Source organism: Coregonus clupeaformis, chromosome 2 (assembly GCF_020615455.1).
Source record: "Coregonus clupeaformis isolate EN_2021a chromosome 2, ASM2061545v1, whole genome shotgun sequence".
NCBI lineage: Eukaryota > Metazoa > Chordata > Actinopteri > Salmoniformes > Salmonidae > Coregonus > Coregonus clupeaformis.
Genome location: NC_059193.1, coordinates 38,164,871 through 38,179,400, shown reverse-complemented (window position 1 = coordinate 38,179,400; position 14,530 = coordinate 38,164,871). Strand labels below are relative to the sequence as shown.

The 14,530-nt window shown below is 42.6% G+C and overlaps 1 protein-coding gene across 1 annotated transcript in view; it reads right to left on the bottom strand.

The window, feature by feature from the left end:
* LOC121535952 (protein diaphanous homolog 2-like) overlaps window positions 1–14,530 on the bottom strand; it is a 726,045-nt gene that overhangs the window by 481,806 nt on the left and 229,709 nt on the right. The window contains exon 6 of the mRNA XM_041843185.2: window positions 1,357–1,496. Coding sequence (XP_041699119.1) covers window positions 1,357–1,496 — 140 coding nt within the window. The remainder of the gene's footprint in view (window positions 1–1,356; window positions 1,497–14,530) is intronic.

The following is a 14,530-nucleotide window of genomic DNA, read 5'->3' as shown; positions in this document are numbered from 1 at the left end:
TTGTTTGATAAATCACACTTTTCTATGCGTATGAACATTCTAAATTCTAAGTATTTTAGAATAGTTTAAATGCATTATTGATAAATGAGGCCCCTGGCTTCTAGCTACACAATTAATCAGCCACAGCAAGAGAGAGATGGGCGGGATTTTTGGGGGTAAAAATCTATTAATTGCTTTGGAGTGCAGAGCACGTCGTGTTGTTCTGTGAGTTAGCATGATCTTTCTAGTGAGACCACACCAAAGCCTATTCATTTTTCAAGCTGTTAGGATGCTAAGATAATGCCTCCGCTGTATCTACTGGATCAAATAAATGGCCCGCTGGGCCACTGCTGGTTCATCGCCAATAACTGGGAGTCGGACATAAAAGCAGATCTGCCACTCATCTGATGACCACTTTATATGCACTGTTCATTGATTCACATTAAGAAATCTCTCCAACAGTGGGGCTTGGTGAATAACTGAGAGTGTTCTGCTGTCATTGAGGGTTATTCTGTGCTGTTGGGACTAAATTAAATTTGAAGATCCCCATCTACAAGAACGGAAGATGAGAACTTTGTGGGTGGAAAAAGGCTCCCCCAACACAGTCGCCGTGGCCTAATTATGGTTGAATGAAGGGCCAATCAAAGCTTGCTAGAAATGGGCACAGGACTGAGAGAAACGGGTAATTATTTTAAAGTAGTACATTACTATGATCAAAACAGATAAAAAATAGGGGGGTGTGGGCAGCTAAAGCCACTCTTGGTGATGGGGGAATGGGAGAGATGGGTGAGGGCCACCGTGCGATTTAAGGTCTCAGAGACAAAAAATGGCTGGCTTTCTGATGTGGAAAAGTGGACTTCCTATCTATAAGAGACTAATGGATATAGTGTCGATGGAATGACAGGCTATGGGCTTCCCCTCGTTTAGTGGGCTACACCATTGGCTATGCTCATTTTAAAGGGCTATGCCACGGGCTATGCTTGTTTAACCAAGCCCATCGTTCCGCGTGGGCCTAAAAGATGCCCTGAAATATATCCAATTAGCGATGGAAGGTATCCAGCAGATGCCAACTTGGTCTGATTTCTTAGGCTGCATTCACACAGAGAACCCAATTCTGATCTTTAATCCACTAATTGTGATTGGTCAAAGACCAGATCTGATAGTGGAAAAAATATCAGAATTGGGCTGTCTGTGTGAATGCAGCCATAGATGACTCAAATGAGGTCTGGAAAAACCTTTTAGGAGAAGTAAACTGAGAATTTAGTGAACGTCAAGAACAGGTTGGCCAAAATGGAGGTTCATTTGAGGTTTATTTGGGGGCACTTTGCACTGCGGAACCCAAGACGATTAAGTAAGCAAGAGAGTAAGGACACTTACCTGACTGGGTTACTGGTGAGAGAGACGCGAAGGGACTCCAGGCAAATGAGCAGCTTGTCCTCAGTGATGCCGGAACGCAGCTCGTGGACATACTCCTGTGATGACAATGTACACTCATGCTTGCTGTTTCTCAGTCCTCCCTGCAGAGAAAATGCACAACAGAAGAGTTTTATTATTATAGTCCTATTACTCTGTTAAACAGTGAACACAACATATTTGCCAATCCTGACACAGGAAAACCTACAAAAATGTATTATAAAGTACTAGATCAATCTTTTAAAAAAGTGAAAAATATAAACACAGAGAAAGCCTTTTCTCTCATGTAGCCTATGGGTGGGCAACATATTATATATACAGTGGGGGGGAAAAAAGTATTTAGTCAGCCAACAATTGTGCAAGTTCTCCCACTTAAAAAGATGAGAGAGGTCTGTAATTTTCATCATAGGTACACGTCAACTATGACAGAAAAATTGAGAAAAAAAATCCAGAAAATCACATTGTAGGATTTTTAATGAATTTATTTGCAAATTATGGTGGAAAATAAGTATTTGGTCACCAACAAACAAGCACTATTTCTGGCTCTCACAGACCTGTAACTTCTTCTTTAAGAGGCTCCTCTGTCCTCCACTCGTTACCTGTATTAATGGCACCTGTTTGAACTTGTTATCAGTATAAAAGACACCTGTCCACAACCTCAAACAGTCACACTCCAAACTCCACTATGGCCAAGACCAAAGAGCTGTCAAAGGACACCAGAAACAAAATTGTAGACCTGCACCAGGCTGGGAAGACTGAATCTGCAATAGGTAAGCAGCTTGGTTTGAAGAAATCAACTGTGGGAGCAATTATTAGGAAATGGACCACTGATAATCTCCCTCGATCTGGGGCTCCACGCAAGATCTCACCCCGTGGGGTCAAAATGATCACAAGAACGGTGAGCAAAAATCCCAGAACCACACGGGGGGACCTAGTGAATGACCTGCAGAGAGCTGGGACCAAAGTAACAAAGCCTACCATCAGTAACACACTACGCCGCCAGGGACTCAAATCCTGCAGTGCCAGACGTGTCCCCCTGCTTAAGCCAGTACATGTCCAGGCCCGTCTGAAGTTTGCTAGAGTGCATTTGGATGATCCAGAAGAGGATTGGGAGAATGTCATATGGTCAGATGAAACCAAAATAGAACTTTTTGGTAAAAACTCAACTCGTCGTGTTTGGAGGACAAAGAATGCTGAGTTGCATCCAAAGAACACCATACCTACTGTGAAGCATGGGGGTGGAAACATCATGCTTTTGGGGCTGTTTTTCTGCAAAGGGACCAGGACGACTGATCCGTGTAAAGGAAAGAATGAATGGGGCCATGTATCGTGAGATTTTGAGTGAAAACCTCCTTCCATCAGCAAGGGCATTGAAGATGAAACGTGGCTGGGTCTTTCAGCATGACAATGATCCCAAACACACCGCCCGGGCAACGAAGGAGTGGCTTCGTAAGAAGCATTTCAAGGTCCTGGAGTGGCCTAGCCAGTCTCCAGATCTCAACCCCATAGAAAATCTTTGGAGGGAGTTGAAAGTCCGTGTTGCCCAGCGACAGCCCCAAAACATCACTGCTCTAGAGGAGATATGCATGGAGGAATTGGCCAAAATACCAGCAACAGTGTGTGAAAACCTTGTGAAGACTTACAGAAAATGTTTGACCTGTGTCATTGCCAACAAAGGGTATATAACAAAGTATTGAGAAACTTTTGTTATTGACCAAATACTTATTTTCCACCATAATTTGCTAATAAATTCATAAAAAATCCTACAATGTGATTTTCTGGATTTTTCTTTCCTCATTTTGTCTGTCATAGTTGACGTGTACCTATGATGAAAATTACAGGCCTCTCTCATCTTTTTAAGTGGGAGAAGTTGCACAATTGGTGGCTGACTAAATACTTTTTTCCCCACTGTATATACTGCTCAAAAAAATAAAGGGAACACTTAAACAACACAATGTAACTCCAAGTCAATCACACTTCTGTGAAATTAAACTGTCCACTTAGGAAGCAACACTGATTGACAATACATTTCACATGATGTTGTGCAAATGGAATAGACAACAGGTGGAAATTATAGGCAATTAGCAAGACACCCCAAATAAAGGACTGGTTTTGCAGGTGGTGACCACAGACCACTTCTCAGTTCCTATGCTTCCTGGCTGATGTTTTGGTCACTTTTGAATGCTGGCGGTGCTTTCACTCTAGTGGTAGCATGAGACGGAGTCTACAACCCACACAAGTGGCTCAGGTAGTGCAGCTCATCCAGGATGGCACATCAATGTGAGCTGTTGCAAGAAGGTTTGCTGAGTCTGTCAGCGTATTGTCCAGAGCATGGAGGTGCTACCAGGAGACAGGCCAGTACATCAGGAGACGTGGAGGAGGCCGTAGGAGGGCAACAACCCAGTAGCAGGACTGCTAACTCTGCCTTTGTGCAAGGAGGAGCAGGAGGAGCAGTGACAAAGCCCTGCAAAATGACCTCCAGCAGGCCACAAATGTGCATGTGTCTGCTCAAACGGTCAGAAACAGACTCCATGAAACCCCCCTTTTCCGCCAAACATAACGATGGTCATTATGGCCAAACAGATATATTTTTGTTTCATCAGACCAGAGGACATTTCTCCAAAAAGTATGATCTTTGTCCCCATGTGCATTTGCAAACCGTAGTCTGTCTTTTTTATGGCGGTTTTGGAGCAGTGGCTTCTTTCTTGCTGAGTGGCCTTTCAGATTATGTCAATATAGGACTCGTTTTACTGTGGACATAGATACTTTTGTACCGGTTTCCACCAGCATCTTCACGAGGTCCTTTGCTGTTGTTCTGGGATTGATTTGCACTTTTGGCACCAAAGTATGTTCATCTCTAGGAGACAGAACGCGTCTCATTCATGAGCGGTATGACGGCTGCGTGGTCCTATGGTGTTTATACTTGCGTACTATTGTTTGTTCAGATGAATGTGGTACCTTCAGGCGTTTGGAAATTGCTCCCAAGGATGAACCAGTCTTGTGGTGGTCTACAATTTTTTTTCTGAGGTCTTGGCTGATTTCTTTTCCTTTTCCCATGATGTCAAGGAAAGAGGCAATGAGTTTGAAGGTAGGCCTTGAAATACATCCACAGGTACACCTCCAATTGACTCAAATGATGTCAATTAGCGTATCAGAAGCTTGAAAAGCCATGACATCATTTTCTGGAATTTTCCAAGATGTTTAAAGGCACAGTCAACTTAGTGTATGTAAACTTCTGACCCACTGGAATTGTGATACAGTGAATTAAACAATTGTTGGAAAAATTACTTGTGTCATGCACAAAGTAGATGGCCTAACCGACTTAGTTGGCCTAACCGACCAAAACTATAGTTTGTTAACAAGAAATTTGTGGAGTGGTTGAAAAATGAGTTTTAATGACTCCAACCTAAGTGTATATAAACTTCCGACTTCAACTGTATGTATGTATATATATATATATTATTAGAGGTGTTAAAAAAACACTCATTTAAAACTGGATATTATAATGTAGCTAAAAGTTTTCAAATAACTGCCCTTTTTCTGGTCCGTAAATTGCTTTTGACCAAGAAATTGCCAACCCCTGATCTAGCCACTGATATTGATAACTGCATCACACAAATCTAAGCCTTGAACTGGAAGCCTTCAGTTGGGGAATTGTAGGTGTAATTATGGATTTAGGATCTTTTTTAGCAGAAGCCCAGATGATCTCTTGTGACAGGAGGAAGGGGGTCATGGCCATGGGATCCCCAGGTATCACACCTCCTCACAGCACACATCAGGAGTAGTATGTCAAAGCACTGTGGACTCCAGTAGGTGACAATGATTACCAGTACTTACTAGATACTGTGTGTTTCCCCACCTTTACCCCTGCCCAACTCCGACGTCAAAATAGCCCCAGCACCTCTGTCAAATACAGCAAAAAATATAAATAAATTGCAAAAACACAAGTTAGAAATTTTCTTTCTGGATCACAGCGATTTGATCCATAATTTACATAGTAAATGAGGTAATGCCATTTACAATCTCCCAAGGGTGCTACTGTGAAGAGGAGCCAAAACTCTGCCTTCCATCGCCATATTCAGAGTGAGTTCTGTGGGGATGGGAATGGCTCCAGATACAGTGCCTTGCAAAAGTATTCATCCCCCTTGGCATATTTCCTATTTTGTTGCATTACAACCTGTAATTTAAATTGATTTTTATTTGGATTGCATGTAATGGACATACACAAAATAGTCCAAATTGGTGAAGTGAAATGAAAAAAATAACTTGTTTCAAAAAAGTATAAAATATTAATAACTGAAAAGTGGTGCTTGCATATCTATTCACCCCCTTTGCTATGAAACACCTAAATAAGATCTGGTGCAACCAATTACCTTCAGAAGTCACATAATTAGTTAAATGAAGTCCACCTGTGTGCAATCTAAGTGTCACATGATCTCAGTATATGTACACCTGTTCTGAAAGGCCCCAGAGTCTGCAACACCACTAAGCAAGGTGCACCTCCAAGAAAGTGGCACCATGAAGACCAAGGAGCTCTCCAAACAGGTCAGGGACAAAGTTGTGGAGAAGTACAGATCAGGGTTGGGTTATAAAAAAATATCAGAAACTTTGAACATCCCACAGAGCACCATTAAATCCATTATTACAAAATGGAAAGAATATGGCACCACAACAAACCTGCCAAGAGAGGGCCGCTCACCAAAACTCACAGACCAGCCAAGGAGGGCATTAATCAGAGAGACAACAAAGACACCAAAGATAACCCTGAAGGAGCTGCAAAGCTCCACAGCGGAGATTGGAGTATCTGTCCATAGGACCACTTTAAGCCGTACACTACACCGAGCTGGGCTTTACGGAAGAGTGGCCAGAAGAAAAGCCATTGTTTAAAGAAAAAAATAAGCAAACATGTTTGGCGTTTGCCAAAAGCCATGTGGGAGACTCCCCAAACATATGGAAGAAGGTACTCTGGTCAGATGAGACTAAAATTGAGCTTTTTGGCCATTAAGGAAAACGCTATGCTGGCGCAAACCCAACACCTCTCATCACCCCGAGAACACCATCCCCACAGTGAAGCATGGTGGTAGCAGCATCATGCTGGGGGGATGTTTTTCATCGGCAGGGACTGGGAAACTGGTCAGAATTTAAGGAATGATGGATGGTGCTAAATACAGGGAAATTATTGAGGGAAACCTGTTTCATTCTTCCAGAGATTTGAGACTGGGATGGAGGTTCACCTTCCAGCAGGACAATGACCCTAAGCATACTGCTAAAGCAATATTTGAGTGGTTTAGGCCCCGTGTAGCTCAGTTGGTAGAGCATGGCGCTTGCAACGCCAGCGTTGTGGGTTCAATTCCCACAGGGGGCCAGTATTAAAATGTATGCACTCACTAACTGTAAGTCGCTCTGGATAAGAGCATCTGCTAAATGACTAAAATGTAAATGTTTAAGGGGAAACATTTAAATGGGCCTCCCGAGTGGCACAGTGGTATTTGAGTGGTTTAAGGGGAATCATTTAAATGGGCCTCCCGAGTGGCGCAGTGGTCTAAGGCACTGCATCGAAGTGCTAGCTGTGCCACTAGAGATCCTGGTTCGAATCCAGGCTCTGTCGTAGCCGGCCGCGACCGGGAGACCCATGGGGCGGCGCACAATTGGCCCAGTGTCGTCTAGGGTAGGGGAGGGAATGGCCAGCAGGGATGTAGAGCATGGTGTTTGCAACGCCAGGGTTGTGGGTTCGTTTCCCACGGGGGGCCAGTATGAAAAATAAAAAAATAATGTATGTAAGTCGCTCTGGATAAGAGTGTCTGCTAAATGACTAAAATGTAAATGTAATGGCCTAGTCAAAGGCCAGACCTCAATCCAATTGAGTATCTGTGGTATGACTTAAAGATTGCTGTACACCAGCGGAACCCACCCAACTTAAAGGAACTGGAGCAGTTTTGCCTTGAAGAATGGGCAAAAATCCCAGTGGCTAGATGTGCCAAGCTTATAGAGACATACCCCAAGAGACTTGCAGCTGTAATTACTGCAAAAGGTGGCTCTACAAAGTATTGACTTTGGAGGTGGGGCTTGAATAGTTATGCATGCTCAAGTTTGATGTTTTTTTTGTCTTATTTCTTGTTTGTCTTCAAAGTGGTAGGCATGTTGGATCAAATCAAATTATACAAACCCCCCAAAAAATCCATTTTAATTCCAGGTTGTAAGGCAACAAAATAGGAAAAATGTCAAGGGGGTGAATACTTTCACTTTGACTTCACTCAATCAGCTAAAGCTGAACTGACACAGAGGTCTATCCCACAGAGAGCTATTCAATGAGGATAGCTACCAACCCTCCCGACTAACATACATGCTGAACACAAGCGGCCATGCTTCCTCTAAATGGATTCCAGTGTAGAACCTCCAAAAGAGAGGCTTTGGAACATGCTGCACACTGATTCCTTCACAAAGACCCTACCTGCTGCTGGCAGAGATAGACAGACAGTCTCATCTCGCATGAACATACCACTAGCCAATACTGGCGGTTTGATTGGGTTAAACTGTTGTACAGCTATTGCAAAATACCTGATGAGTTGATGCCTCGCATCTAAAACAACATGCCTGTGGTCAAACATGAATGCGGGAAGGGGGACAGTCAGGACTGGTGACTGAATTGTGTAGGGATAAACATAAAACTAAATCACTGAGTCTACCAAGTATGGTACAGGGCCTGTCCAAACAGTCCCCCTTCTCTTTCTGTAAACACCTGTGGTGTAGTGCTATTTTTGGGATGAAAAATCAAAGTTTGTACAGACAGATGTAGCCAATTTAATAGCCTACTGTATCATTATAGAATATGCATAAAATGCATCCTCCAATTGCAAAGGCTGTTTATGCCCACACATATTGTCTCAAGGAAATTGGCACCCTAAAATATCATTAGAAATGAGAAGGTGTTTTTGGTTTAACAGTAATATTTTAGGCCTATGTTATGGTAATATATTTTGTTCTGTTATGTAAAATGAAAATTAATCATTATGTGATCTTGCGAGACATTGATGTTGTGTTACAGCCTGAATTTAAAATTGACTAAATGTTGATTTCTTTGTCACTGGCCTACACACAATACCCCATAATGTCAAAGTGGAATTATTTTGTTTAGATTTTTTGACAAATTCATTAAAGATGAAAAGCTGAAATGTCTTGAGTCAATAAGTACTCAACCCTTGTATTACGGCAAGCCTAAATAGTCATATAATAAGTGGACTCACTCTGTGTGCAATAATAATATTTAACAAGATTTTTGAATGACTACCTCATCTCTGCACCCCACACATACAATTATCTGTAAGCAGTGAATGTCAAACACAGATTCAACCACAAATACCAGGGAGGTTTTCCAATGCCTCGCAAAGAAGGGCACCTATTGGTAGATGGGTAAAAATAAAAAAGCAGACATTGAATATCCCTTTAACCATGGTGAAGTTATTAATTACACTTTGGATGGTGTATAAATACACCCAGTCACTGAAAAGATACAGGCATCCTTCCTAACTCAGTTGCCGGAGAGGAAGGAAACCGCTCAGGGATTTCACCATGAGGCCAATGGTGACTTTAAAACAGTTACAGAGTTTAATGGCTGTGATAGGAGAAAACTGAGGATGGATCAACAACATTGTAGTTACTCCACAATACTAACCTAATTGACAGAGTGAAAAGAAGGAACCCTGTACAGAATATAAATATTCCAAAACATACATCCAGTTTACAACAAGGAACTAAACTAATACTGCAAAAAATGTGGCAAAGCAATTCACTTTTAGTCCTGAATACAAAGTGGAGTGACTGCCGCTCCTCCGTACTCCAGCAGCACTACACCCCTGGTAAACACTCCTAGATTGGTTAAGTCACGACTTTCTCCTATCTGTTCAGATCAATTTGTTTTACCTGCCAAGACGACTGGATAACACTGGATACACTCCCACCAGTATCTAAAACTAGGACAAAGAGTCAAGACAAAGAAATTGTGTGTTCTGTCAATCCATTCTCTGTTCTACTACTCTCTCACATTTATCATGTGAAAAAGTCTGCAATGTATTATTATTTTTTATTTCTTTTATATTTTTTTTAACAAATTGAATGCCTATTCTGGACAATCACCTTGTTAGATTACCTTACAAAATGTGGTATTGTTAAGGGCATTCTTTCAGATAGACATTGTTTTATTAGTCACAACCTGAGAAAAAAAACCTGCCAGCCGAAGTTGGGACAAAAACAAGGAATTTGCACGAGATGGGTTATGAACCTTACCCAGTTACAGGTAGAACTGAATTAACAGAGGTGCAGGGAAAAAACTGGGTGAAGAAACTGTATCAGAAATGCCTCGACTGCAGTTGAATTATCTTAAATGTATTCATCCCAGGACTTTATTCGTTTCCCACCAAGCATGCTGCACCAATAGGGAGTTTGGGTGTAATAAGCAACTTATTTCATCTGGAGGGAAAAGAGGTCTGGTAAATGGTCTTCCGCATGGCAGAGTCAAAGAGAAAGAGTCAGCCTGGTCTACGTGAAAGATGAGGGAAGGACTGGCATCAGCAAGCTAATGACATTGTGGAGAAAAACTCTAAGCTCAGAGTGGGATTCTTGTTATTGTGAAAGGATACGTTTGGTCAGTAGTGCACATTTTTTTTTTAGAATCAAGCAAAAAGTGGCATAGCTATGAATAATTGGAAGGTTGTCATTCTATGAATCCATGTACAATATGCAATATATTATAATATTGTCCAGATCGCAGTATGCAATCTATCATCATCCAATATTGTTCATTATTTTGATTTGATTTTTGAATTGGAGAGTAGCATTTGTTGCATCACTGCCAATTCCTCCACATGCATTCTACCTGACTTAAACACCACCAACCTTACTGGGAGGTGAGCAGACCTGCTTCAATATAAGTCAAGATTTTATGAGAGCTCAAATTATCTGCTCTTACACATACATTATTCCCCCGGGCCCTTTCTAACCTTCTATTTCCTCTGCACTCAATTCATCTTACTGTTCTGGGAATGTGGAGGGCACTGACATGACTAGCTGTGCTCTTACCTGACTGATAGAAGTTATCAGGCCACTGAGACAGGTTATGGGCACACTCATTACTCTGTTCTGGAATACCCCAAAGTTCTCTCTCTTTCTTGGACCTCTTCCCAGGACTTTTGGCACTCTTTCTCCCCCATGCTAAGGTCTTTATAGTCCTTTTTTTTTTAGCAAGTTCCCATTTAGAACTGAATGAGTCTACTACACATCTGTAGTCAACCCACAATTTACAACACAATCGTTTTTTTCCGGTTTTTTTCCTGTCCTTCTTTACATGTAACCTCTCCCTTTCTCTAAAGTTCAATACACCTGGACCTCCCAAAAAACCAAAAGCCTTTGTATGTTTCACACATTGTGATTCACAGAAAGAATGTATTACACAAAGTGCCAACGGAAAAGTTGTAGTCAGTGTACTGAAAAGACTATCTCATGTTTTTTCCTCAAGCGCTTTGGAACAAGCAGACTCACTCTATACAAACCCAATCAGCATAAAGGCTAGTACTTCACCTATTTACATATTCCCCATATTTCTGAGGCCACTGAATCATGCTATGAAATAGAACATATGAAGTGTGTATCTACAAAGAATGATGACGCATGTATTGTAGTCAAGAATAGTGAGTATTCTAATCGAAAATAATTACATGTGTATTCTAGTTGAGAATAATTAGGTGTGTATTCACGTTGTACGTGTGCATGTGTGACACCCATGTGATGTCAAATCCATGTTTTTCTTTAGAAGAAACTATATATGCCAATACATTTGTTTACATCATATCTTATGGAGGGAAAAATGCACATATATTTTCTTGATAATTTTTTCCTCTCAGCAATTCCCATCAGGCTGACCACTCTGTACAGAAAGTCTATGGCTCCGGTTTCACTATCTGTTGACCTTTGACCTTTGACAGACTGCTTAATGACCCTGGCCCAAATCAATCTGTTGGGATGATATCAACATTACTCCCACCACATCACACCAATCATGAGGGCAGCCAGCGAGACCCACCAGGCTACTGGGTAATTGAGTTTCCCCTTCAGGCTCGGGGAACATAGGCAAATTGACAAAGAGAGACCCCAGAGAGGGAGGGATGGTTGGAAAGAGGGTTTGAAGGGGAGAAGGAGAGAGCGAGAGAACAAACACCATTTATGTTTATTTATTTACATACAACCCATAATTATGTTTATTTATTTTCCCTTTTGTACTTTAACTATTTGCACATCGTTACAACACTGTATATAGCCATAATATGACATTTGAAATGTCTCTATTCCTTTGGAACTTTTGTGAGTGTAATGTTTACTGTTAATTTTTTATTGTTTATTTCACTTTTGTTTATTATCTACTTCACTTGCTTTGGCAATGTACACATATGTTTCCCATGCCAATAAAACCGTTCGAATGTAATTTAAATTGAGAAAAGAGAGGAAGATTGAGAGAAAAGGAGAGAAAAAGAGAGTGATGGAGAGGCAGAGAAGCTTGACAACCAGATTTCTAGAGGACAGACACAGGCCCTTTTGACCACAGCTGAGAGAGCGTCATCTCCTGCTGTTATTGAATCCCGTATTCGTCAATAACAGTATTTCCTGCCAAAGAAAATAGTACTGGGGAGCAATTCAATGTCATTTGGGGGATAGAGGGGACATGACTAGTCTCTCTCTCTCCCCCTCTACCTCTCTCTCTACCTCTCCCCCTCTCTCTCTCCCCCTCTCTCTACCTCTCTACAGTATCGCTACTCCTCTCTCTTGTTCTCCTCACCCAGGGCAAGGTGCATGAAACCGGGGCAAATGGAGAGGGAGAGCAGGCCACGGCAGGCTGCACCGCCACATGTCATCTTCACCTGTAATGAGACAATAACAAGCTGGCAGCCTCCACCGCCGCCCGGTCCCCCCACTCAACAAGAGTGATAGATACATTATTCAAGCTCTTTGTCAGCTCAATGAGAAGCAACGTGCCAGGCATAGTGTCTGGAACTATGCATCGGGAGATGCCTCTCTGTCTCTGTCCTTGGCTCTTTCACTGCCTGCCTTCCTCTCTGTCTCCCTGCCCTCACTCTCTCTGCCTGACCCTCTCTCTCTCTCTCTCTCTCTCTCTCTCTCTCTCTCTCTCTCTCTCTCTCTCTCTCTCTCTCTTTCTTTGCCTGCCCTCTCTCTCGCTGCCTCTCTTCCTGCCTTTCTCTCTCTCTGCCTTTCTCTCGCTCTACCTCGCAATATTTCTCCCTGCCTCTCACTCCCTCTCTCTCTGCCTGCCTCTCACTTTGTCTCTCTCCCTGCCTCTCACTCCCTCTCTCTCTACCTGCCTCTCGCTTTGTCTCTCTCCCTGCCTCTACCTTCATCTCTGCCTGACTGCCTCTCGTCCGTCTCTGATGTGTACTGGAAGGGCATAATTATGGGCCGATGGGAGTAGATGATAGTAGTGCAACACATTGGCTATGTAATTCATCTCAGTGCGAGGTCACAGTGTGTGTGTGCGCGCCACTTTAAACACCCAAAACCACATCAGGCAAGAGGTGACTTAATTTCTCGTTGTGTGCCTTGTGTTTGAGAGGGACTGACACTTTTCAAGAGCTATTATAATAACGCAAACGCAATATCGTAACTTTATGGCACAAAGGAGGAACAGAAGGCACAGAGGAACAGAGGGAAAACTAAACCAACGGTACGAAGCCACAACATGAGCCGAAGGCATAATAGCTAAATTCGGTAGTGGTTGTGTAATAATGAATTTAGTCATATTAACATCTGGCTCCCTAAATAAATGGCTGAAAAAGTGGGGGAATAATGAAAATCAAAAAACCTAATCTTTGTGCGTGATTAATGAAAATCACCAGAGCGCCCCACTGATCTTTTGAAAAATAATACAGATACAATCTGCCGCAATTAGTGCACATCAAGCAGTATAAAAGCCAAGTAGTTGGAATCATTTTCTTCCTTAATATCCTGCTCATTAGGGGTTGATTGACAGGCTTGGGGGGGCTACGAGAACGTGTGCACGCACGTGCTTACACACATGTAAACACACACACACATGCCCCCCCCCCCAATACACACAGTCATAACCTTACATAAACAAACATATTGTGTAATAGAAAGTTTGGTGTATAACGCTGGCTACGCGAGGAGAACTCAAAGGTCAGTGTGGAGAACGGATCAGTTGAGATGCTATAGCTGCCTGGACAATGACTTTCTCCAGCACAGCAGTTCTGTTTAAAAGGACAGCAGTGGCAGCCCCTGCTGTCTGCAGATAAGGACATTTCATCTGTCCGGGGAGGCTGCTCAGCGGGTGATTTCCCACCAGGACCCCATGGCCATGCTCTTTCTCCATCTCCTCCTCGCCACACTTCTAAAAGAGTTGTGTCCCAGCGGATGTTGCGTTTCGTTTCAAGCCCAGGAGAGGAGGAGAAGGAAGGATGGATGGGGGAGGGAGGGAGGCCAGGCCGCGAGTGATGATGGAAATAATTGTATTTTTCACAATGCACACAACCTGAGGTGTTGTTTTTCTTCCTCTGCTATTCTCTCTTCCTCCTCTTCCGTGCCTTTGCAGTAGAGACAACAGTATATCTATCCACGGCGGTCTTCAAACGTACACTATCTAACCCACTCTATACAGTAGTTTTACCCTGCCAACCACAACAACTGCATACAGCAGACTCTGTTCACATCTTAACCCAGGCATTCTCTTGACGACAAAACAAAACCAAGTCACTGCCATACAATTCTACACCAACAAGTTGATCAGAATAGAGAAGGGTGAAAAAACAAACAAAATAACAGTCCACCAAGTAGAGGAGCGAACACTCAACTAAAATGTCAATTTTGGGGAGAAAATGTATTCTTGGATCGAGGCCAAGACATCCGAGAAAGGGGGAACAAACAAAGCCAAGGGCTTGTCTGTTGATTAAAGAGGTCCCCCTGGTGACAGCAGGAGTTCCTAACCCCGAGAAGATTACTGCATTAAAATACCCCCCTCCCCCTATTCCAACGCAAGTACAGCCCTATAATACCTTGTCAAATCAGTCTAATAACATTGTGGAGCGAGATGGGCTCGGAGATGGAGATGTTGGTGTGTTGG